Source organism: Enhydra lutris, unplaced genomic scaffold (genome assembly GCF_002288905.1).
Source record: "Enhydra lutris kenyoni isolate GAN:26980312 unplaced genomic scaffold, ASM228890v2 scaffoldscaffold106, whole genome shotgun sequence".
NCBI lineage: Eukaryota > Metazoa > Chordata > Mammalia > Carnivora > Mustelidae > Enhydra > Enhydra lutris.
The window spans coordinates 728,846-754,159 of record NW_019154190.1 but is presented as its reverse complement, the minus strand read 5'-3'; the positions used below and the strand labels follow the sequence as shown (position 1 = coordinate 754,159).

The 25,314-nt window shown below is 61.6% G+C and overlaps 1 protein-coding gene across 1 annotated transcript in view; it reads left to right on the top strand.

The window, feature by feature from the left end:
- The window catches only part of LOC111139417 (obscurin, cytoskeletal calmodulin and titin-interacting RhoGEF), a 159,060-nt gene extending 134,815 nt beyond the window's left edge, over positions 1-24,245 (top strand). Inside the window, exons 90-102 of the mRNA XM_022491664.1 lie at positions 1,840-1,897; positions 18,753-19,648; positions 20,122-20,199; positions 20,521-20,631; positions 20,790-20,957; positions 21,593-21,715; positions 21,835-22,005; positions 22,245-22,329; positions 22,531-22,770; positions 23,004-23,227; positions 23,369-23,444; positions 23,676-23,825; positions 23,941-24,245. Of these exons, the coding sequence (XP_022347372.1) occupies positions 1,840-1,897; positions 18,753-19,648; positions 20,122-20,199; positions 20,521-20,631; positions 20,790-20,957; positions 21,593-21,715; positions 21,835-22,005; positions 22,245-22,329; positions 22,531-22,770; positions 23,004-23,227; positions 23,369-23,444; positions 23,676-23,825; positions 23,941-24,118 (2,558 nt within the window). The 3' untranslated portion in view covers positions 24,119-24,245. The remainder of the gene's footprint in view (positions 1-1,839; positions 1,898-18,752; positions 19,649-20,121; positions 20,200-20,520; positions 20,632-20,789; positions 20,958-21,592; positions 21,716-21,834; positions 22,006-22,244; positions 22,330-22,530; positions 22,771-23,003; positions 23,228-23,368; positions 23,445-23,675; positions 23,826-23,940) is intronic.
- The last annotated feature ends 1,069 nt before the right edge of the window (positions 24,246-25,314 follow it).

Here is a 25,314-nt window from a genome sequence, read left to right as displayed (position 1 = left end):
GTACAGGAGGGGAGGTAGGCAGCGTGGTCACTGTGTGGGCTTGGGCAGATTCTGAACATGGCTCCTGCCCCAGGAAGGGCAGCCCCCTCTGAGGGTTGGGGGGTGGTGTCAGGAGCGTGTGGGCTCTGGATGGAAGCCTGGTCCTGCAGGGTGGGCGAGAGGAGGGTCTTGAGTGGAAGAAGGTGGGGAGGCTCTTCTCACTCCCTGGGGTTGGCTGCAGGTGGTACAAGGACGGGGCCCTGCTGACACCCAGCAGCAAGTACCGAACCCTGAGTAAGCCCCGAAGTGGTCTGCTGGTGCTGGAGATCCTGGCAGCCAGCAAGGATGACCTGGGCCATTACGAGTGCGAGGTGAGGTGGGCAGACACAGGGGACCTACCTCAGGGCCCACCATCACCCAGGGTCCCTGCATCATAATGAGGGAGGGTACTTCTGGCCCACTGTCACCCAGTGTCCCTGATGAGGGAGGGACCCCAGACCTGTGATCACCCAGTGTCCCCAATGAAGGAGGGACCCCAGACCCACCATCACCCCATGTCCCCAATGGAGGGAACCCCAGGCCCACCATCAGTGTCCCCAGTGAGGGAGGGACCCAAGACCTACCATCATCTGGTATCCCTGATGAGGGAGGGACCCCAGACCCATCATCACCTGGTGTCCCCAATGAAGGATGGACCCCAGACCTACCATTACCCAGTATCCCTAATGAGGGAGGGGACCCCGGACCCACCATTACCTGGTGTACATGATGAGGAAGGGACTCCAGACCTGCCATCACCCAGACTCCCTGATAAAGGAGGGACCCCAGACCTACCATCACCCAGTGTCCCCGATGAGTGAAGGGATCCCAGACCCATCATCACCCAGTGTCCCCAATGAAGGAGGCATCCCAGACCTACCATCACCCAGACTCCCTGATAAAGGAGGGACCCCAGACCTACCATCACTCAGTCTTCCCAATGAGGGAGGGTCTTCAAATCTACGTCACCCAGTGTCCCCGATGAGTGAGGGGACCCCAGACCCACCATCACCCGGTGTCCCCGATGAGGAAGGAACCCCAGAACTACCATCACTCAGTGTCTCCAATGAAGGAAGAGACCCCAGACCTACCATCACACAGTGTCCCCAATGAGGGAGAGGACTCCAGATCTGTGATCACTCAGTATCCCTGATGAGGGAGAGAATCGCAGACCCACCATCACCCAATATCCCTTAATGAGGTTGGGACCCCCAGCCCATCACCCAGTGTCCATGGCAAGGACAGGGACCTGGATGGGAGCTCTGAGTGACATCTTCTCTCCCAAAACCACCTGTTCACCTGCAAGCCCAGTGGTATTCTGTATAAGGTATGTGCAGGCTGTGGCTCTTGCTGGCTGTGAACCTCTTCTCTGTGGCTGCTCCTGGTAGCCTTGGTGGGACCAGGTGGGGGCTGTCCCCCACTGCAGCTCCTGGGGAGGCACACAGACTGGAGTTAGCTCTGGATTCACATGGTTTAATTCAGTGACTGCTAGCCACACATGCAGTTTGAGTACGTTAGCTCTAGGTAAAGACTTGGTTCCGTTTCCAGTGCTCAGGGCCCACACGGCCACCACACCGAGCTATACAGATAGTGTCCCCACCACCGAGGAAACCCCTGGGCAGTGCTAGGTCTGTGTGGGGACCCTTTCTCTGTGTTAGGCTCTGTGGCTCTGGAACACAGCCAGGGAGGGCCTCCCCTATGTTAGAGATGGCCCCGATGGTCCCAAGGGTGTCACTGGCTCTAAGCAGGCTCCTGCCATCCATCCTGCAGTTGGTGAACCGGCTGGGCTCTGCAAGGGGCGGGGTAGAGCTGTGCATGCAGAGCCCTGCTGTGCGGGCCCGGGAGCAGCTTCGCAGGGAGCAACTTGCCACTGTGGAAGGTAAGTGCTACTGTGGCGCCAGGTTGGTTGCCAGCCTTTCCAATCAGGGTGTGTTTCCTGGAGAAAGGGTGGTAAGGGCCAAGGAGGAGTCTGGGTGGGAGAGATGGGGATGCAGAGACCCTGGGGCAAGGGCTGGTTTCCAGCCCTCTACTGGGACAGCTTGAGGTGAGCCTTGAGGCCAGAGCTTCAGCAAGGCTGGAGGGCAGCCCTGGGGGTGGGGGAGGCCTGCGTCTGCCTTACCGTTCCTGGGCTGTAGTGAGTATGTAGAAAGGCTAGGCCTTGCCCAGCAGGCTGTGGGGCAGTGGCCAGCCAGGCGTCGTAATAGGCAGCAGGAATGTTGAGGAGGATGGCTCTGTGGGAAGCGTGCTGAGAGCAGAGCACCAGCTGCTGGGTCCCAGTTTGGTTCCCAGGAGAGGGAGTGATGTCAAGGGCCTGGTACCTCCACACTGGTTTGGGTTGTTCATGGAAAAAAGCAGAGTGCCATGGCTCTGCCTCCCTAGCCTGGCCTGGGGTGGTGTCTGGGGTCCTGGGATGGGTGTCACTGAGGGGAGATGTGTTCCTGGGTGAGGGGTGGAGAGCTAGCTGCTCAGGCCTCCACTCACACCTGAGTCCAGGGTTCTAGCTGTGCCCAGACTAACGATGGCCAGGATGGGAAGTGGGGCAGCTGGCATCTGCCCCAGGCTTGCTCAGTCAGAGAGCAGTCCTATGGTGCTCACAGGGCAGGCTGCAGCCCAGGGACGGCTTCTTCCAGTCTGGGTTGCCCCACCTAGAAGGGGCTACCTTGTCAGTTGGTGAGCCTCTTGTCACCAGAGTTATGCCGGCAGAGGCTGGACTGACACCTGGTGGAGCCGTAGCTTTCACAGTAGGACAGGCTGGAATACATGTCCTTCCAAGTCCTGAGTGTTGGCTTCTGTGATGCCTGGGGGTAATGGATCTAGTCCATCCTGGGGCACAATGTCCAGGGGACCCTATCTGGACCCTCCTGGAGTCAGCCTACCTGGCATCTGGAGCTCGACAGCCGTCACAGAGTGGGCAGGGGTCCATGTTCTTGCCTTGCAGAGGGCCCTATGGTGTCTGCAGGCACCTTAACTTCCTGCCATATGGTGTCTTATGTTGGGGAGGTGCTGAGCAAGGATTTCAGCACTCCTTCTCGGGCTGGCAACAAGCGCGTCCTACAGAGACATTCACTTCATTGTCATGATGGGTCCCTTTCTGTCAACGTCTCATGGCTGTGAAGTCTGGAAGAGGGGCAGCCCTCCAATACCAGAAACATGGTACCTCACATCCAAGGCGGCCAGTCCTCACAGACCCAGAAGTTGGAGTCCGCTACCTCCTGCTTCCTAACCCTATCCTGCCGCTTCATCTTTAACCTGGTGGCTCCACAGCCAGAATAGCCCCAGCTGGCCTTGTGGGGTGGGTGCTGCCCCCTCGCTTTTGGAGCTGCACTGGACCAGGAGCCCCGCTTTGCACAGCTGCACCCCCTCTGATTGCTGCCAGTATCCACCAGGGCTTAGAGCCCATCCGGTGGCAGGTCAGATCAGGAACAAAGGCACCAGGAATGTAGCAGCCAAGACATTCCCTGACCACCACTCCCCAGAGCAGCAGGATGGGACTTCAATTGAAGGAGGGTGAGGGAAGGAGTTCTGGGTTTTCCCACTGCTCTGCACACAGGGTCTGGCCTACAGGTGGCAAAGTGGATCTCTCTGGGTCCAACTTAATCTAGACACACAAGGCATTTTGTCTGGATCTCATTCTCTCTCCCAGGGGGCTTCCCTCTCCAGGAGGCAGCTGGCACAAACACACGTGCACATACATACACAAGTAAATGAGGCTTCCAAGGGCCTTACAGACAGAGCTGGTATCTTTAATTCACATGAACACAATTGGAGACAAGTTTAAAATACTCTTGGTCACTTAAGGGAAACCCTTTCTCTATGAGACTTCAGCAAAGCCTAAAATCCCACACACCAGAAGCCAGAGCACTGTGTGCTACAGGCCATGCCACTTGATTTTTCTGAGCATTCCACTCAGCTTTGTCCCCAGGATGGTAAGAGGGACTGTTGAGATCTGAGGGTACTGGTATCTGCTGGACTGCCTGCTGTCCAGCAGGGTGTGGCTGGGAGGGGTATCTCCATGGCAGGCTGGACCCTGCCTAGAAGCTGCAGAGGAAGAGGCCTCAGAATGGGTGAGAATAGGTGCTGCCTGATCCCAGATGAATCCTATCCTGTCTCTAGGACTTAGGCCCTCCATCTGCTGTTTCCAGGAAGATGGAAAGATAGGACAATCAAGGCAGTTAAGTTTATGGGAAGCTTTTATGGAGAGATCTAGGTTTCCCTGCTCACTCAGAGCTCAGGACTCTGTCCAGTTGTCTCTGGTTGCTCCTGATGGGATTTCCATGGCCTCATGGTACAGAGCTCAGATGTGCCATCTTTAGGACTCCAGTGTCCCTTTCCCCTGGAGAGATGCTTTTGGCCGTTAGGATTTCTTATAAATTAGGCACCAGCCATCCCAGTCCTAGTTTGGCTCCCATGGCCTTTCCTTCCCCTACTCCAGCCTTCAGTTTCTTTCTGAGAAGTGGAACCTCCAGTTTGACAAGTTCACAGGGCTCCCTGGGCACATGTGCTGAAGAAGGAGCTGGGATTTCTGCCTGGGCAGCCCAGATGGGGCCCCTGCTCTTCCTGCAGTCCCTGCAAGACCCTCATTTCCTCATGTGGAACACTCTGAGGTCACACACACTCATCCCCCAGCCACTCAGAGCAGGCACTGTCATCTCCATGTTAAAGAGGACAGAACTGAGGCTCCAACCTACCACAGGCAGATCAGGCAGGGCTTGGATACAGTGCTCTGAAGCCAAGAAGATTATTGCACTGCCATGCCACTCAAATGGTTCAGCATCCAAGCACTGGCTAATCTGTAACCCTCGCTATTCCGACTGTTTTCTTTGTAGTCACTGAGCAGGAGACTAAAGTCCCCAAGAAAACCGTCATCATGTAAGTGCAGGCGTGTTCCTAACCTTCCTTCTGACTGCAGTGCCCCTGCATGCCCACTAACCCACCTGTACCTTGTCCGTGTGGCCTGGCCACCTGCTTGTCTAACTGCCTGCCCACATGGCCTTTGCTCACCATGCAGGCTGCCAGTAATTTGCAGATACCCCTGAGGGGACGCACCTTCCTGTGGGGCCTTGGCTACCTTCAAAGTTCAAAGCTCTCTCTTCCAGGGCCTCTATGGTTCCAATGCTTCCACAGGGTAGACTTACTGTGTACTTCACAGTGGCTCACCTAGGGCTTGGACCCAGAATCACATCAGTTAATTTGGAGCTGGGACCAAGAACTGCTTCCCATGGTGGGTTAGAGGGAGGATTTTTACCCCTCAGACCCTAGGATCTAGGGCATTTTTGTCTAATAGAGCTTTCTGTCCTGTTGGAAATATTCTATTTATGATGTGCGCTACAAGAACAGCCACCAGCCACATGTGGCTACTAAGTATTTAAAATGTGTCAAATGCAACTGAAGAATTGAATTCTAGATTGTACTCTCATTAACTTGTATTTAATTAAAATAGTGTAATCCTGGTGGGCAGCACAGCTCTAGGTCCCGCAAAGATCTCCAAGCCCAACCCTAGCATTAGGGAGATGGGGAAATTCAGGTTCAGGGAAGAGGCATGCTCAGGTTGGTTCATGACAGAAAACCAGGAGATAAACCATTTCCCCGGTGCCACGCCCACCACCCTGTCTATTTTGTTGGGTGCCCTCAAGTCTGGGGTTGCTGCTACTTAAATAAAAGAGGTCTGGAGCTGAATAAGCCCACAAAAGACAGAGTTGGTTTTGACCTGGATGTTCCAGTAGGAGGTGTGTGCAGGTGGAGATGGTGTAAAAGCTTGGAAAACCCAGGAGGCAAAAAGACTGGTCTAAGACCAGTTGACTGGGAAGCTCCAGTTGGTTCCTTGTGGGCCTATGAACTCCTAAAGGGGCCTGCATTTAGCCAAGTTTTGGAGAATCGTATCACCAGACATTTGGTCAGATCCTGGCTTAACCCTTCCTCAACATCCTCCTTCCACCAAAGCACATTGCTGCCCACAATACATGTGGCAGTAGTAAGCATCCCTGGAGGTATGCGGTTGTGCCAGAGCTATACATAGACTAACGCCCCCTTTCACCCGTGAAGGGAGAATTTCTATTATTTACATCTTACAGATAACAAAATGGAGAAACAAAGACAGGGCCAGGCTGCCCCATCAGTAGGACTTCAGAGAGGACTAGAACCTGGGGCAGCTGGACTAGGTGACTCAAGAGGCATCTTGAAGCCTAGTCTATTCCAGGCTTAGGGAGGTAGCAACACACACCCGGTGTTGCTGGAGGAACTTAGCTGGAGGAATTGTGCCAGGTGTCTCCCCCAAGGACACACCAGAGTGGGGACTTGACACGGGGAGGAATCAGGGCTTGGAGAGAGACCCCTGTCACCTGGCAGTCCCACCTGCTGCCCTGGGAGCCTCAGTACAGGATGTCTACATGCCTTCATGGATGCAGTGAGCCCAACACAGGAAGGCATTTAGGAGGCATGACACCACTACCCATGTGACTGACTGTCCTGCCTTGGTGAACTGAAGAGGAATGAGGCCAACAGATGGGCCTGGCCCAGGTTCCCCTGATGTTTGGGCAAGCTCCAACCCAGGGACAAACCTAGTGCTCCCGAGCCTGGGCATGAGGCAGGAAGGTAGTCCTGTGACTTTGGAAGAGGCCACACCTCTAAGCCTCAGTTTCTCCATCAATTAAGTGGGGGTGTTGCATTTCCTTCTTACCAACTGAGGGCTGAGCAGGCAGGACCTATAATTGCTGTGCACTTCAAGAGGTAGCATACATCTCTGGGCCCATCCCTGGGAGAATCTTCTCCTGGGTGGAGCCCTGAGTTGGACAAAAGCTGAATGAGATGGAGAGAGAGCATGAGCTTGCCTTAGTCATAGCAGGCAGGTGGCAACAGCATTGAGCTGTCAGCACATGTGCGCCTGAGCCCAGGAGAAAATTCAGGTCCAAGGTTCCAGGAGAGTTGTGAATTCCCCAGGGTTGGTGTGTTAATCAGCACATCCCTGTTCCCTGATACTGCCTGATACTCATTTTACCCACAGCACCCAGCAAGGTCAGGGGTCCTGTGTGGCAGAGGGGTACCGGGGCTGACTGGTGGACTTCTGAATCTTGGCCCTGGGCAGGAGTCCAGCCTTCTCAGCCTTGTGGTCCACACTTGCAAAAGGAGGTCAAACCCATCCCCCAAGGCTGCTTCAAAGTCCCTGGCCAGTGCCTGATGTTCACCCACATGCAACTGGTCTTGCATTCTGCCTCCTCTCCTGCTTCCTGCCCACTCCCATTTAGGTGGGAGGGACCCAGCAAGAGGAAGTGCTTGTCTGACATCACACAGCCCATGATGGCCAAGCCACACCCAGAGCCGGGTGTTTTCTGGGCTTCACAACCCCGGACGAACAGATCAGGAGCACATGCAGTAGATCAGGGCTCTGACAACCCTCCTGGACCTAGAATCAGTTGCAAACCTATCTCCCTCTGAGGACCATTGAGGCTCCTGCTCCCCATCATACGAAGCACAAAGCACTCATGGGATAGACAAGGAAGGGCACACGGTTGTGTGCCTGCTTCCCTGTCCATCAGCTCTGCAAGGAGCACTGGCATCTCCAAACAAAGATGGCCATAAACAGAGGAGACACACGTGGAAATACTGTGAACCAAACCTGGTGTGGGTTGGAGGTGCCCTGTGATGTGGCATGGTCCTCTCCTGTAGCCTCAATTCTTGTTTTGAGATCTGCACACTAGAGCCTGAGGTTGGCCAGATGAGGCTTTGTGCTTTGTTTCATAGGTTCTCTGGATAGGGGCTCCCGAGGGTGGGCTCAAGTACACATGGAGGAATGGGTTTGCGCAGTGTGACTTGCTCGCTACACTGATCTGGTCACTCACATGGCCCCTGCATGTGCTGATGGCGCGGGCGCCGGGCGAGGCTATAGGTCTCTGTGCACATCTTCTCTTGGCCCTCTCCCTGCAGAGAGGAGACCATCACCACCGTGGTGAAGAGTCCCCGTGGCCGGCGCCGGTCCCCCAACAAGTCCCCCTCCCGCTCACCATCCCGCCGCACTGCCAGCCCGCCCAGGCCAGGCCCATTGGCCCCCGAGCTGCTGTACTCACTGGGGGCTGGCCAGCCCCGCAGGCCTGAGCTGGATCCAGGCTGGAGGCCTACTGTGCCTACACTGTATGTGACGGAACCTGAGTCCCACATGCCGGCCCTGCCCCAGGGCACGAGGCCGCCGCCCAAGTGGGTAGAGGTTGAGGAGACCATCGAAGTCAGGGTGAAGAAGACAGGTTCCAGGGGTGCATCCCCTGCCAGAGAGGCACCTGACAGCTCGGCAGGGCTTCTCTTCACGCTGCCTGGCGGGACCCCCATAGGAGACCCCAATGCAAACAACTCCAACAACAACCTACTGGCTCAGGAGCCCCAGGCCCAGGGCAGGGCCATGGTCAGCACTAGAGAGCCTCTCATCTTCTGCATGGACACGGGGCCAGAGGAGGCCCCTGAGCCGTTCCTTCCCCAGGCGGCTGAAGAGGAAATCCCCATGGAGGAGGTGGAGAGTGGAGGTGGCATCCTGACGGAGGAGAACCTGGGTGCCAACGGCCTTTGGGACCGTGACCCCAAGGTCCTCATTCACAATGGCCGAGTGCTGACGCTGGCTGACCTGGAGGATTACGTGCCCCGGGAGGGGGAGACCTTCGGCTGCCATGGCCCTGTGCCCAATCCTTCTGACGATCCGCCCTGTGAGGTCTCTGTGCTCCAGAGAGAGATCAGCGAGCCTACCGTGGGGCAACCCGTCCTGCTCAACGTGGGGCGTCCCCTGGGTCCTCAAAGCCCACCCAGCTTTTTCAGTCACTGGGAGGTGTCTCCCTTGGGGCCTCAGGTCCTTGGCCCCGCAGGTGTCTCCTTCTGTATGCAGGAGGCCCAGGCTGGGAGCACTGCATCCTGGAAGCCGTCCTTCTGCATCCAGGTCCAGAGGTCTGCAGACAACGGCCAGAGCAGCTTCAAAACGGAGGTTAGCACCCAGACGGTCAGCTTTGGGACGGTGGGCGAGACCGTCACCCTGCACATCCGCCCAGATGGGGACAAGACCCCCGGCCCCTCCCAGGGCTGAGGCCGTGACCAGCAGGTGCCTGGCCGCTGGGCCCTGGGGGTGCATGGCGGAAACCAGCACTCCATGGACACATGTGCTCTGGGCCTCTCCCTAAGTCTCCAAGAACTCAGGGCTGGAGCCTGCCCACCCCTCTCACTCCAGGCACTTGCTACCTCAGGGGGCCTGGTCCAGCGAAGACACCGTGCACAGACCTGGCATCTCAGAAAGTCCAGAAGGCTGGAGGGACTCACAGACTGCAGCTCTGGGTCAGGGACTCTGCATCTGTCCTCCCCTGTTCACGAGGCCAGGCTGCCAGGTGCTCTAGGCTGCCGTGTCTGCTCCAGACCGGGGTCCCGGTCTTCCACTCACCGGGGGGCTCCCCAGCTACATCTTCACTATGAACATTTCTCTCTGGCTCTGGGAAGCCTGTGTAGGGCTCAGCCCTGCAGGAACTCCTGGGCCTCTCTGCAGGGTGGACCAGGGTCTGTGTGTGACCCCCAGTGATAATAAACGGGTTCCCTGCAGTTCCCCTGCTCTGCTCTCTTGCTTCTCTGTCTGGTGGCTCCGGCGTCTTGTTGGGGAGGGCCCTGGGTTGGCACCCAGCATCCGCCTGTGGGTTCTGGCCCATTCTTGGGGTCCCTGGGTGGAGGTGTGATGGTTCGCTGGCCTGGCTTGTTCATGTGGGCTGTGTGGCCGGTCACAGGTGCATATACTGGGATCAGGACGGCCCATAGTGGTCTTTCCCAGCCTGCTGGGGGCTGAGCAGGACTTCCTGCCCCCTGCGCAATGGGGGCCATTGGTGAGATTGACAGGGAGGGTGTGCTGTGTCAGGGGTATGCTCATGTTCTTGGATGGGGTAAGGGCAGGATGGGTGCCCCAGTGCCATGGAGGGCAGACAGACAGCAGCCTGCCCAGGTATCTCTCTGTCCTAGAGGGTCTGAGGGTACAGAAGACCAGCAAAAGAGGAGGTCTGGGGTAGGGGAGAGCTCCAGGCAGGGGACCTGCTGGGAATGGAGTGGTGGGCATCCCAGGCATGTGTGAGGCTGTGGTGTGGCTCTGCGAACTGGCCTCCGGGTAGAAGAGGAAAACGTTCCAGGATCTGGGGGCAGGGAGCCCACACGTGGGACAGTCTGAGCATTCCTTCGGGGGCTGTATGAGGACCTGGGGTAGGAGCCCTTGGGGTGCGGTGGCCTGAGTGGGGCCATGCTGCAAGTGCAAGGCAGGGAGCGGGGGCTGGCCTGGGAGGGCAGGAAGGAGTCCCTGGTCCCTGACAGCATCAGGCTGTCCCCAGGCTACCCTAGAGCATGGGGCTGGGTCCTCCCCAGCTTGGGTGGCCCAGTACTCTGGGATCTGGAGTGGGCCATGGGGTCGGGGGTAGCCCATCCCAGGGGGAAGGGAAGGGGTGAACTGAGACTGAGGGCAAGCCAGGACAGAGGGCAGGTGTCCAGGCCCACGTGTCCCCAGAGGAGCCTGTATGCTCCTGCGGGTCCTGAGCCTGCTGCCTCGAGTGGGTGGTGCAGGCAGCTGGGAAAGAGAGCCTCTGAGGACTGGGACAAGGCTTCTGGAGCCTTTTCCCGGGTTCCAGGCCACCTCTCACCCCCGACACGCTGACCTGCCTCTGCCACAGATGCTGCAGTCCCTCCCCCGGTTGCCCTGGAACCAGCAGACCAGGAAGTCACAGTGTGCCCTGAGTCTCCAGCATCCTCCACAGGGGACCATGCTGGCCCCAGCCCTGGCCGTGGGGGGCCACCCAAATTCCAGGAAGCTGGCCCCCAACCCCCAGGCACAGAGGCTGCAGCTGCATCTGATGAGGCCCAGTGGCCTCAGGCTGATTGGCAAGCGCCACCTGCTCTCAGAGTCCCGCCTGTGCTGGCTCCAGCCTCAGCCACCCCAGGTATCCATCCTGTGTGGGCAAGTGGGTAGAGCCCTGTGGACCCTGACATCCCAATGGCTCCATGCACTTAGCCTCAGTCTCCCCGTTGGTGAGACTAGGCAGGGAAGTGGGTGCTGGGGGTTCTTCCTGAGTATATCTGTCCTGGTCAGCCCTGGGCAGACAGCTGGGTCCCCTGTGCTTCTGGGTAGGTCAGGAAGAGGAGGCAGGAGGAGGGGAGAAGAGAAAGAGGAGAAGAGGGGAGGAGGCAGGAGGAGGGGGACGAGAGAGAGGAGGAGGGGGGAAGGGAGACAGAGGAGGAGGAGGAGGTGAGAAGTGAGAGAGGAGGAGGGGGGAGGAGGAGGACAGGAGGGAGGAGGGGGGGCAGACCCCCCACCACCCCAGACTCATGAGTCCTCCAGGGATATTGTCTTGAGTTCTCTCCCTCCAGAAGCTGTGGCACCTGGGTGTCCAGGGCCCTGCAGAGTGGCTGGTGAGGGGAGCCTTAGGGCTGGTGGCCCAGGCTAGGAGCTAGGGCAGAAGGGTGCCTTGGGGTCTGGGCTCTGCAGGGAGCCCCAGGCTTCAGAAATGGGTGTTCCCTGGTGGTTCTTACCCAGAGGCCCCTGCATCCCTGAAGTCCCTGCTCTGCCTTGTGCTCCCACCCTCTGGGCCTGGAGGACGACATGGGGCCCATTGTGGGGGACAGTCCCAGCTGCATCCCAATCACTCACTACACCCTTTGTTTCCTACTAGTTGAGCCCCAGAAGGTGCCACAGCCTCTCCCCAAGCAGGGCCAGGAGCGGGACTTGGGAGCCCACACTGAGGACCAGGGACGTGTCGTGCCCATCCGGTAACCTCCCTGGCATGCTGGGTTAGGGCAGATTTTGGGGGGACATCCCAGGGCAGAGCAGAGAGGAGAGGTCGCCCTCAGAGTGAGGGGTATTGGTGGAACCCTCTCATCGCCCAGGGCTGGGTCCCCTCTGTGCACATTCCCTCCCAAAATGTCTGCTGCAGTCCAGGGAGGGGGAGGCAGGACGATGCCCCCATCTTATGGTGAGGCTTGGCCGCCTGCACTCCAGAAGGGTAGGAGAAGGGCAGACTGTCATTCGGCTCCATGACCACAGGATGGAAGGCACAGCCTGGCCAGGGGCAGGTGCGGTGCCGCTATGGGACATCCACAGCCAAGTGTTCATGGAGACCACCCACAGGACATACGTGTACCAGGCCAGCGATGCGGCTGCCACAAGTAGGTTACACCTGTGCTCCCCATGCCCTGGACTGGGGGAACACGTGTGCAGAGGAACCTGTGAAGCCACCTGGCCTGTCCCAGCCTTGCTGTGGCCAGAGGCCTCACTGCCCCTTTCCCTGCATTTGCTGGGAGGTACATCCATGGGAGGGGTGAGGTCTCTCCCCCTGGGGTGCTGACAGTAGGGAAACAGATGTTGAGTGCCGCTCTCCCCAGCAGGGGTGGACAGCGAAGGTCTAAGCAGGACAGACAGAGGTTAGACAGAAGGAAGCACTTCCTGGCCATCAGGGCCTGGGCAAAGTCAGGAGGGGGTTCTCCTCATTTCGGGGGCAGGTGGGCTCTGTTCCCGGGGGGACTATCTCAGGGCCTGGCTGCCCACCTGGGGTGTCAGGACAGGCCCAGGATCAACGCTGGTCCATGAGGGGTCTGTGACTGCAAGCGCCAGCTTGATGAATCCATGCTGGAGGGGCCATCATGGGCAGGGCGAGAAGCACAGCTTGGCCCCCCCCCTCACAGGCTTCCTCCTGCACTCCAGGGCCCCCATCCATGCAGGTCACCATCGAAGATGTGCAGGCACAGAGGGGCAGCACAGCCCAGTTCCAGGCGGTCATTGAGGGCAACCCGCAGCCGGTGGTGACCTGGTACCGGGTAGGGACAGGTGCTGTGTGGGGGGCTGGGCTTGGGGACTGTGTGGCATTCCCATCTGACGGCAAGACACTCATGAGGGCGGGAGAGGCTGACTTGCAAGGGACCCAGGGTGGGCTGATGGCCGCCCCACCCTTCTATGCCCCCAGGATGATGCCCAGCTGTTGGACGGCGCCCGGCTGAGCCAGCAGCAGGACGGGACCACCTACTCCCTGGTGCTGAGGGACGTGACCCAGCACGATGCCGGTGTCTACACATGCCTGGCCCGCAACGCTGGCGGCCAGGTGCTATGTAAAGCAGAGCTGGTAGTCCACGGGGGTGAGTCGGGCGTCCCTCCCAGAACCGGAGTGTCTGCTGCTCGCGGGCACAGGGTGGGTGGGTGGCCTCTCACAGGCTCCAGCACAAGGCGAGATGGCCATCTTTACCAAAACCAAAACCAGAGGCTTCCCGCTCCTTGCAGGAGACGGCGAGCTGGAGTCGGAGAAGCAAAGTTATCGAAGGAAACTGCACTCTTTCTACGAGGTCAAGGAGGAAATTGGAAGGTATGGTCCAGAAAGCCAGCCCCAGGCGCCCCTGCCTCCCCCTGGAAGCCGCGCCCCATCCCCGCCTCTCGGAGTCCCTACCCCGAGTCCCCGCCCCCACCCCCCCCCCCCAGAGTCCCTCCCTCAGGCCCCGCCCCAGCCCCGACTCCCGGAGTCTCTCACTGATACCCCGCCCCTCAGCCCTGCCTCCCTGACACCCCGCCCCTCAGTCCCACCTCCCCGAGTCCCCACCCCAGCCCCGCCTCCCAGAATCACTACCCCGAGTCCCCGCCCCGGCCCCGCCTCCCAGAGTTCCTACCCTGAGTCTGTGCCCCCAGCCTCACCTCCCGGAATCCCTACCCCCAAGTCTTAGCCCCCAAGACCCGCCTCCCGGAGTCTCTACCCCGAGTCCCCGCCCCAACCCCGCCTCCCGGAATCACCACCCTGAGTCCGTGCGCCCAGCCTCGCCTCCTGGAGACCCTACCCCCAAGTCTTAGCACCCCCAGACCCGCCTCCCGGAGTCCCTACCCCCGAGTCTTAGATTCCCCCCCCAGACCCGCCTCCCGGAGTCTCTACCCATCAAGTTCCCGACTCTCAGCCCCGCCTCTCGGAGTCCCTACCCGGAGTCTCGGCCCCTCAGCCCTGCCTCCCCGAGTCCCTTCCCCCGAGTCCCCGTCCCCAGCCCCGCCTCCCCGAGTCCCTACCCCCGAGTCCCCGCCCACAGTCCCGCCTCCCGGAGTCCCTACCCCGAGTCCCCGCCCCGGGAGCCCAGGGTTCCCAGAAGCACCGCCCCGAGAAGCCACCTTCCCTGAAGGACTCCTCCAGCCCTGAATCCTGGGAGCCTGGCACCGGTGCCCAGCGTGGCTCCCCTCCTCCCAGGGGCGTGTTCGGCTTCGTGAAGAGGGTGCAACACAAGGGAAACCAGATGTTCTGCGCAGCCAAGTTCATCCCCCTGCGGAGCAGGACGCGCACACAGGCGTATCGCGAACGGGACATCCTGGCCACGCTGAGCCACCCTCTGGTCACCGGGCTGCTGGACCAGTTTGAGACCCGGAAGACCCTGATCCTTGTGCTGGAGCTGTATCCCGCCCTCAGCCGGAGAGAGTGCGGAGAGGGGCGCGCCCTGGGCAGCCAGGGGTTTGAGCCACCACCCCTCCCCCCCACCCCCGCCTGTTGTTCTGGTGTCTCTGCACCCGGCACCTTCCTGGCAGATATGGTTCCGTGGGCCCGGAATGTGGGCAGGGCTGTGTCCACAGGGTCCAGCACATGCCTTCAGTGGGCTCCTGTCATGCTCCACGTGGCCTCTCTAGCAGGGAAGTCCCACTTGAGTGGTTGCCCTCAGCCCTAATGCCCTAAAGGGTCCTTGGGCTGCCCATCCAGGCTCCAGGGAGGGCCACATGTGCTATGCGCTCCCCTCCTACTCTGCTGCTGCCGCCCACGGATGTCAGCCCCTCTTCTCGGGCCCTCTTCTGTCCCTCCTGCCCTCCTCAACTGGAGCCCCTGCCTCCCCAGCATGGCCCCCATCCCTACCCCCACCCCAAGAAAAGACTTGCCAAAGGTGTGTGGGGCTGGGTGGGTTCCAGACGCCAGAGCTTTCCTTGATCTGAGCCCCAGATGCTCGTCAGAGGAGCTACTAGACCGTCTGTTCAAGAAGAATGTGGTGACAGAGGCTGAGGTGACCAGCTGCCTCCTGCTCCCCATGCCAGCACAGGCCCCCAGCACTCCCCAGCTCAGAGAGCTTCTGAGGTGCCCCAGGGCTCCTGGGGTGTGGCAGCTCCTCAGGAGCTCTCCCCAAGCCCTCCCATATCCTCCCCCTCCCTGATGGGCCCTCCCAGACCCTACCTCGCCTGAGGCTGTCCTATCCTGGGCTTGAGACACAGTGCTTCCTGCTGTGGCCAGGCTGATCCATGGCTGGGCTGGAGGAATCCTCTGGCCTTGGGGACCAGGGGGATCTGGGAGGCTGTGCACATAGCTGCCCCGTGGGACCATCCCAAGCTCAGAGCTGGAGGGAAGAGGAGGCTTTGCAGTTGGGAGTGGGACACGCAAGGAAGTGGAGGAGGACATGGGGGATGGCTCCCACCTGAGCCCTGGCCTTGGCTGTAGGTCAAGGTCTACGTCCAGCAGCTGGTTGAGGGGCTGCAATATCTGCATAGCCAGAGTGTTCTCCACCTGGACATAAAGGTATGTGGCCCCTTTGGGGTCCCCAGGGACCTGGGAGGACAGGTGGGAGCCTGGAGCCTGCTGGCTGCAGGGGTGGCGGGGGGGGGGCAGGTAGTCAGGCCGACCTCCTCTAGATTCCATTAGCACCTGTTGCCTCTGGGGATGGGGAGCTCTTTCTGGCGGGGTGCAGCTGGGATAAATTGGAGCATGTCCCCAAATGGAGCTGAAATCCCCCCAGGACAGCCCACAGTTCCACACTGTGGGGTCCCATCACAGCCCTGAGTGCTCCCTGTCACCTCCCTGGCCATGGCCTCACCCCTCCCTGACTCTCCCTAACAGCCCCCCAACATCCTGATGGTGCACCCTGCTCGGGAAGACATTAAAATCTGCGATTTTGGCTTTGCCCAAAAAATCACCCCAGGAGAGCCACAGTACAGCAAGTACGGCTCCCCAGAATTTGTGTCCCCAGAGATCATTGAGCAGACCCCTGTGAGCGAAGCCTCCGACATCTGGTGAGCTCTCAGGCCAGCAGGTCCCCCACACACGCTCCCTGCCCTCTCCTCCTGCCCCTGCACCCCACAACCCTGAGCACATCCTTTGACTGTGGTTTTGTTCCTGCAGGGCCATGGGGGTCATCTCCTACCTCAGGTGAGCAGCCCCCTGCCTCTGTCCACCATCTCCTCCTCCAAAGCCAGCTCCAGCGCTCTCCCAGCCCCTGCATCAGGCCCATGGGAGGCCGTGAGCACTACTGGCTCCTCCCCAGAAAAAGACCCAGGACCCAAAGGGCAGCTATTATGGGAACCAGTGGTCAGCCAACTGATAAGTGGTTCCTGCTGAGCTCTCCTCGTACACACCCTGTCCCAGAGGAGCTCTGCCTAGTCAGTGGGCAAAGCAGTGCACTGTGTCCCTAAAGGGTCTGGGTAGTTTGTGGAAGTCCCCTCATAACAGTTACTGCTGCCCTGGGGATGCTGCCAGTGTAGATGGCACCTGGATCCCAAGCTAAGGCTGGGTACGTACTCCAGGCTGACCCTTGATCCATGTCCCAGGCTGAACCTGGATCTCTGGGCGGATCTCAGACCATTGTGGGGATTCTCAGGGCTGGATGGCAGTGGCACTGTGACTGTCCCCAGGCAAGGCTGGGGGCTCCCTTGTCCTGGCCACCTGCCCCCTATAGATCCAGAAGACCAGGTCACACCTGAAGGCAAGGCGTGTCTGTGCTTTTAGCCTGACCTGCTCATCCCCATTCGCTGGTGAGAGTGACCGAGCCACCCTCCTGAACATTCTGGAGGGGCGGGTGTCCTGGAGCAGCCCGGCAGCTGCCCACCTCAGTGATGATGCCCGGAACTTCATCAAGGCTGCCCTGCAGAGGGCTCCTGAGTGAGTGCACAGCCCTTCCCCCACTCGGGGTTCCCCGAGGCCTGAGCCTGCAGCTGACCCTCTGCCTGACCCCTGGCCTTCCTGTCCTCCTAGGACTCGGCCCAGTGCAGCCAAGTGCCTCGCCCACCCCTGGTTCCAGGTGAGTAGGCTGAGCCCCAGCAGGCCTGCCCAGGGAGAGAAACGGAGGCCTGCGTGGGCCATTGGGTGCACCAGGGTCTCCCCTCACGGCCCCTCTCACCTGGGCCCCCTCAGAGGTCCGTGCCCGCGGAGGAGGCCCACTTCATCAACACCAAGCAGCTCAAGTTCCTGCTGGCCCGCAGCCGCTGGCAGGTGAGCGGCCAGCCTCCGGGAGTGGTGGGGCGGGGGCGGGGGCGGGGTGCGGGTAGGCGCGGAAGGCGGGGAGGGGAGAGCTGGGGTTGGGGGGAAGGGGACGGGAACCGCGAGGCGGGGTTAGAGGCAAGGAGGGGCCTGGAGGCCCGCCAGAGAATCCTGGCCCCAAGGAATGGCCGTGCGTCCCGGCGGGCCTGGGAAACGAGAAGCCTTGTTCACCCTTCGCTGGCGTGTGCGCTCTCTGGGCCATCGGGTCGGGGCGGGTCGAGGCGGAGGCACCTGCGACATCCCAGCAAAGGCAGGGGCGGAACGACACAGCAGTACAGCCTGAGGCTGGAGCTTGGCGCGCGCCCCAGCCCCTGGGTGCCCCTCTGGGCGCACCAGGAACGGGAAGGCGCGGGCACGCGGCTGACGCCCCCCTATCCCCTGCACCCTCCCCCAGCGCTCCCTGATGAGCTACAAGTCCATCCTGGTGATGCGCTCCATTCCGGAGCTGCTCCAGGGCCCGCCCGACAGCCCGTCCCTCGGGGTGGCCCGGCACCTGCGCGGCGACGCCAGCGCCTCGTCCAGCAGCTCGTCCTCTTCGTCTGACAACGAGCTGGCCCCCTTCGCCCGGGCCAGGTCGCTGCCGCCATCTCCCGTGACGCACTCGCCGCTGCTGCACCCGCGCGGCTTCCTGCGCCCGTCCGCCAGCCTCCCGGAGGAGACGGAGACTTGCGGGCCCGCCGCGGCCGCGCCTCCGCGCACGCCGCCCGTGGGCGCCCCGGGCTGCGTGCCCCGGCACAGCGTGGTCCGCAGCCTCTTCTACCAGCAGGCGGGCGAGGGCCCGGAGCGCGGAGGCCCTGCCTCCGGCGGCCGGCGACACCCGGCCCGGCGGCGGCACTTGCTCCAGGGCGGCTACTTCGCCTGCGCCCTGCCCGGCCTGCGCGAGCCGCTGCTGGAGCACCGCGCGCTGGAGGAGGAGGCCGCCCGGGAAGAGCAGGCCGCCCTGATGGCCAAAGCGCCCTCCTTCGAGACCGCCCTGCGGCTGCCGGGCTCCAGCGCCCGCGGGGCACCCGGCCGCAGCCGCTCCCTGGAGCTTGACCAGCCACAGGCCGCAAGCTCCTCCACGGAGGCCTGTGGCGGAGGGCAGTGCCCTGGCCCGGCCCTCTCGGGCCTCCAGGCGGGCTCAGGGGAGGGCTGGCCAGGAGGGGTCACCTGCGCCAGGGAGATGGAGCATCTGGAGGGATCCCAGCAGGGGCCGCGACTGTTAAAGTCCGTCGGTGGCGACCTGGGGTCCACTCGGCAAGAGGGGTCCTGTCAGGACAGCTGTGGGGGGCAGCCCGCCCCTTCCTTTCATCCCTTGGAAGGCTGTGCCCCCCATAAGACTGTTACACCACAACCTTCTGGCTCCTTCCCTTCAAAGCAGTGCACTGGTGACTTGGCACACTTGAGCTCCTTCCTCTCTGGGGAGCTAACAGCCCCCGTCTCCCCAGCCCAAGAAAGCCCCCAGCCAGGCTCTAAGAAGGGACCAGAGCACACTCCTCTCCCTGGGAGGCCGAGTCTTCCTAGCGCCCCAGCACTGGCCTCCCCAGTGGGCACGGAGCCTGGCCCCTTACAGGACGCGGAGGGCCTGGCCGTGGAGCTGGAGGACGCATCAGAGGTCGAGCCCAGCCCACAGCGGCCTCAGGAGCAGGCCACCACACGGAAGTTCTCCGTGGGGGCGCAACGTGGGGGCTATGCAGGAGTGGCAGGCTATGGCACCTTTGCCTTTGGCGGGGACGCGGGGGGCATGCTGGGGCAGGGCCCCCTGTGGGCCAGGATGGCCTGGGCCACCTCTCAGTCCTCTGAGGAGCACGACGATGCTGGGGCCCAGAGCCTGGCACCCCAGGCCAGCGCGGCACCCCCTCCTGAGGGCAGTGGGACAGCCCTAAGGGCCTCCCCGGAGCTGAGCACATGGGAGGACTTCGGTGGGGGCTCCCAGGTGTCCCTGGTACAGATCCAAGACCTGTCTGGGGACTCGGAAGGGGCCGACACGGTGTCCCTGGACATCTCAGAGGTGGAGCCTGCCTATCTCAACCTGTCTGACCTCTACGACATCAAGTATCTGCCCTTCGAGTTCATGATCTTCAGGAAAGTCCCCAAGCCTGTGCAGCCAGAGCCCCCACCGTCCCCTGAGTCTGAGGCCGGGGAGGAGCTGGCGGAGTTCCCGGAGGCTGGGTGGCTTTGGCCGGGTGCACTGGGCCCACCGGCCAGCTTGCAGATCACAGAGGAGCCAGAGGACATGGAGACCCTGCTCAGGGAGACTGTGGGCAGTAGGAAGCGCAAGTGGTCACCCCCCTCGGGTGGCCTCTTCCACTTCCCAGGGAGGCACACGCTGCTGGAGGAACCCGTGGAGCTGGGTCTGCGCCAGAGGGTGAGGGCCTCTGTGGCCCACATCTCCCGCCTGCTGAAGGGCAGGCCTGAAGGTGACTCCCGCACCCTCACCCACTGCCCTCCGCCCTGGCAGGGGCACCTCACCTCCCTTGCTCAGAGGGGCTGGGGTGACACAAGGGCCCCTCTACTCCAGGGTCCCGCCTCCCCTTGCAACACACAGGGGCTGCTGTTCCAGAGGTCACCCACGTGGCCTCACCCTCTCCCCAAGTGCATCTGAAGCCCAGTGCGGGGACCTCAGGAGGCTTGGAGATCCCTCTACGGAGAGGATCCAAGCATGACAGCCCTGCCTGCCCCGTCGCTGCCCCTGGGGCCCTTGCAAGATAACTGACCCTGATGGGTCAAGAGGGGGTGGTCTCTGCCACAGATGAGCTCCTTTGCCACAAAAGCCTCTGGGATCTTCTGCCACGTGGGAATCCCACAGTGCATGGCTCTGAGGTCTTCCTCCTGTGCTCCCAAGGGAGCTGGGCTCCTCAGGTGACTTCCAGAGGCCTCTTCCTCCCTGCAGGTCTGGAGAAAGAGAGCCCCCCCAGGAAGAAGGCAGGCCTGGCTTCCTTCCGGTTGGGCCTGAAGAATAGGGACCGAGGTGGGTGCCCTTCCCAGGAGCTGAGCCATACTGCAGCCTAGGGGATCTGATTGTGGGGGAAGGCAACCCCTTCCTGGGCCCAGACCGGTAGAGGGGGCAAGCTGACATCCACAGGGGCTGGAAACTAGATTACTGTGGCTCGAGCAGTTGCAGTACCCAGCATTGGGGGAGTCCTGGAGGACTTCTGGAGGAGAGGTGCTACTTGAAGATGAGCTGAGCAGGCATGGGCTTCCCCAGGATCCCCCTCTTGGGGGTCCAGGGTGTATTCTCAGGTTGGGGATCACTTTTGAAAGCCTGCCTGCCTCCTTTCCCATGCCCTAGTGCCATCATTTCTAAGGGAGCTAGCAGACGAAACAGTGGTCCTGGGCCAGTCCGTGACTCTGGCCTGCCAAGTGTCAGCCCAGCCAGCTGTACAGGCCACCTGGACCAAAGGTAAGGAGGTGTTCTGCGGCTGGGGGGCAGGAAGGCAGGGGTATTCCTTGGGGGCACTGCTCTCATCATACGGAGAGAGACGGGCCCCAAGAGGGCAGGGGTCTCAAGGCAGGGTGCCTCTTTGAGCCGCTCCCCAGGCCTGCTCTGTCCTGCTGCAGACGGGGCAACCCTGGAGAGCACCAGCCGCATCCTCATCTCCTCCACACTCAAGAACTTCCAGCTTCTGACCATCCTGGTGGTGAAGGCCGAGGACCTGGGGGTGTACACGTGCAGTGTGAGCAACACGCTGGGGACAGTGGCCACCACGGCTGTCCTCCGGAAGGCAGGTGAGTGGACTGCATGAGACCCCTCTGCGGGGATGGGGCAGGGACTGACCCCAATGGGGGGCTTCTGGAGAACCTGGAGACCACCTGTCACTTGGTGAGTTGGTTCCTGCAGGTCTCCTTCACTGAGGAGGCCCACAGAATGGGATGCCTACCCTCCGGTCATCCCCGTTGGGGTTGCAGAAGCCCTAGGTCCTCCCTGTAGAGTGGGACCCCCAGGAGGGGGAGCAGAGGAGGCAGAACAGGGGCTGTGAGACTAGCTTGATTCCCACAGTGGCCTACCACCCAGTGTCCTTCAAGGCTGCTGGATGAAGCTGAGTGCCTGGGACAGGCCCCTCTGATGGGATTCTGCAGCTGGCAGAGGGCCATCAGTTAGGGCCACTCTGTGGGGCTGCTGAGCTACCCTGGTGGGAGGGGAGCCTGGTGGGGCAGACACCAACCGAGGCCTCCACCAGAGGAGGCACTGGGCCCCTTTAGCAGTGGGTGCTGGAAGGGGACCTGCATGAATGGGGCCAGAGGATGGTGGGCTCAGGGACCTGGCAGCAGGTGCAGGAGGGTGAGGCAGGGCTGGCTGGGCTCCACACGGCGGTGGGGAGTCATGGGGAGCCCCCTTCAGACTGTGGACCATGGGCCCGCAGAGCGCCCCTCGTCTTCTCCACGCCCGGACATCGGGGAGGTGTATGCCGACGGGGTGCTGCTGGTCTGGAAGCCTGTGGAGTCCTACGGGCCTGTGACATACATTGTGCAGTGCAGCCTGGAAGGTAGGAGCCCTCCCGAGGCAGCCCTGGGGTCGGCAGGGGGTGCCCCTCTGTGCTCCCTTGGGGAAGGGTCTCTCGCCCCCAGACTCTGGCTGTCCCTCACCCACCCCTGTGTGGCCCAGGCGGCAGCTGGAGCACACTGGCTTCTGACGTCTTTGACTGCTGCCACCTCGCCACCAAGCTTTCCAGGGGTGGCGTGTACACTTTCCGGACGGCCTGTGTCAGCAAGGCAGGCATGGGACCCTACAGCAGCCCCTCAGAGGAGGTCCTCCTGGGAGGGCCCAGCCACCTGGGTGAGCCGCTCTGCAAGGCCTGGGGGGCCTTGCAGTAGTGGGGTGCCCTGCAACCTCATTGGTCACAAGCACCGACTGGGATGGCTTGTCCTAACTGGTAGGCCCCTGCCCCCAAATGGCCCAAGGGAAGTGAGATCAAAGTGTGGGGGTTGGGAGGCCTGGGAAGGGGTATGGGAGACCATGCTGGGGGGACCTGGAGCTGTAGGGGTGCCTCCCGGTCACTGGCTCGTCCCCCACAGCCTCGGAGGAAGAGAGTCGTGTCCTGCCGCCAGCGCAGTCCCTCCCCAGCTCGCAGACCTTCGCCTTCCAGACGCAGATTCGAAGGTGCCACAGCCCGTCGCCCACTGGCTTTGCCGGCTCCCCGCCCCCCCCCCAGCCTCCCTCCCCACTCCTCACATCCACACAAGCTTGGAGCGGAGCATCTGCGCCCTCCTCCCCAAGGCTCGCTGGGTTGGCTCTTCTGACCCCGGGAAGAAGGGCGCGTTAGGGAGTCTTCACAAGCCCGGCCGGGGCTTCCTCTCCCAGGGGCCGCTTCAGCGTGGTGCGGCAGTGCCGGGAGAAGGCCAGCGGACGCTCGCTGGCCGCGAAGATCGTGCCCTACCGCCCCGAGGACAGGACTACCGTGCTGCGCGAATACGAAGCCCTCAAGAGCCTGCGTCACCCGCACCTGGCCCAGCTACACGCCGCCTACCTCAGCCCCCGGCACCTGGTTCTCATCTTGGAGCTGTGCTCAGGACCCGAGCTGCTGCCCTGCCTAGCGGAGAGGTGAGGCCCGGCCTAAAGGCGGGCCCCGGGCGGGGCGGTACTTGCGCCGGGGGGAAGAGTTGGCTCACCGTGCGGACCAGCTCACACCTCCCCGCCCACCTCCCAGCCCCGCCTCCACCGGTCAGCCCCGGTCTCGGAGCTAAGCAGACCCTCCCCAACCCACAAAAAGGCCCAGTATCCCCGCGCTCCCTCTGCCGTGGATGGAGCCGAGCCCCCTCCCCGTGCGCCCCCAGGGCCTGCTACTCGGAATCGGAGGTGAAGGACTACCTGTGGCAGATGCTGAGCGCCGCCCAGTACCTGCACGCCCAGCGCATTCTGCATTTGGACCTCAGGTCCGAGAACATGATCGTCACCGAGTACAACTTACTCAAGGTCGTCGACCTGGGCAACGCCCAAAACCTCGCCCAGGAGAGGGTCCAGCCCTCCGAGAGATTCAAAGACTACGTGGAGACCATGGGTGCGCAGGGAGCAGGCGCCAACCTGACCTGGGGGGGAAGGGTGGGCCCGGAGGAAGCCCCGCCCCCGGTCCTGGCTGCCTCCGCATTGCACCGCACACACCCAGCCTCTCCCTTGTGCGCTCTCTTGTGTCCGCCCCCAGCTCCTGAGCTCCTGGAGGGTCAGGGTGCCGTCCCGCAGACAGACATCTGGGCCATAGGCGTGACAGCCTTCATCATGTGAGTCCCCCAAGCGCAGGGGCGGGAGACTGGGGATCCATCCAGGGTGCCCGCGGAGCCCCCGTGGGGCTTCCGTCCGAGGGCGACCTCAGGTCTCGTGTCTTCCCATACGTGTGAGGATGATCTCAGATCCCCGTGCCGCCCCATCCATCGAGGGTGACCCCAGAGCCCCCGGTGCCCCCGCACGCCCACCCGAGGGTGACCTGAGTCCCCTGACCCCCGCGCGCGTAGGTTGAGCGCGGAGTACCCCGTGAGCGGTGAAGGGACACGTGACATGCAGAAAAGCCTTCGCAAGGGGCTAGTCCGTTTGAGTCGCTGCTATGCGGGGCTGTCTGGCGGCGCCGTGGGTTTTCTCCGGAGCGCTTTGTGCGTTCACCCGTGGTAAGGCAGTCCAACCCCCTCCACCTGTCCCGGCCTGCCTGTCCCACTTGCTGCCTCCCTTCCCCAACGGGCCCCAGCTCCGAGAACGCAGCCGACACCTTTGCCCTCCCTCCAGGGGCCGGCCTTGCGCGTCCAGCTGCTTGCAGTGCCCGTGGCTAACGGAGGAGGGCCCTGCGGGCTTCCAGCCCGCGGCCGTGACCTTCCTAACTGCGCGCTTGCGCGCCTTCGTGCGCGAGCGAGAGAAGAGGCGGGCGCTGTTGTACAAGAAACACAACCTGGCCCAGGTTCACTGAGCACCTGGCCTGGCAGAGAGGATGTGTGTGTGTGGGGAGGGTGGGGAGGTCGCCCTCCTGGGCTTCACCCCCTAGTGTTCCCTCTAGGACTTGCTGTATACACACCGACACACCAATAAAAAGCAGAACCGGATGGTGTTATCTGCTTGTTTGTTTTGTTCAGGGAAGGAGGTGAGGGTCCTGCCACCTCTCCTGGGGCTCCTGGATGCTCAGAGGTGCGTCGGCCTGGGCCCCATGGTCACCTCCCTGCCCTGGTGTGGCCTCCAAGAAAGGCCATGGCAGCCCTTTCTCTGTCTGAAGCAGAAAGGAGCATGGCGAGGGACCAGCCAGGCCACCTGGAGGGAGGCAGGGGTGGACTCCTGTACCAAAAGGTCGTAGAAGCTGAGGAAGGATCCTGAACCCCAGCCCCTCTGGCCCCTGCCTCCCTCCAGCTTCTGCTAATGATCTGACTACTCTCACAAGGGAAATCTCATTTGGAAAGAATTTGTCCTTCCGACATTGCATGAACACTCGCTGTCTTGTTTCATCTCTACTGGTTCTATTAAGTCTAGTTTCCGTTAGAAATGGCCTCCTGCCAGTAGACCCTTCTGGGACACGAGCACTGTGCCCAGGGACCATCTCTGAGGCCTCTGGGAGGGTCCCTCCACAGTTCTGTGGCTCTGATGATGCTTGTTGGGACGCCGGGTGAACAAAGTTTTGGTCTTAGCCCTCATGGTTTGCATCAGAGACTGCTGCTTCCTCTCCATCATGTGTTCACCAGCCCCAGCTGGCCAGGTGCCCATGGAGCCTGGCTCTGGCCATGGGGACCCAGGTGAGACCACGCAACCTGGCCTCTGAGGCCGCATTTTTTTTCTCTTCAATATTTTGAGAGAGTGTGTGAGAGTGAGAGAGAGCATGAGAGGGGAGAAAGAGGGAGAAGCAGACCCCTGCTGAGTAGACAGCCCGGTGCCGGTGCCGGGGTGGGGGGCAGACACGCCCGCTGAGCAGAGGAGGGCATTCCAGCTGCTCTCTGGCCTCCTCCGACGCTCAGGTATTGCACAGCAGGGCGGAAAGGCCAGCTGCCTACTGGTCTTCTGTGACACCCTCCCAGCAGGGATGGGTTTGGGGTAGCGCATTTCCACCTGGCAAGGGCCAGAGTCTGGGATAGTTAAGTTTTCTGTGCTGGGCATGGAGCCTGCTTAAGGTTCTCTCCCTCT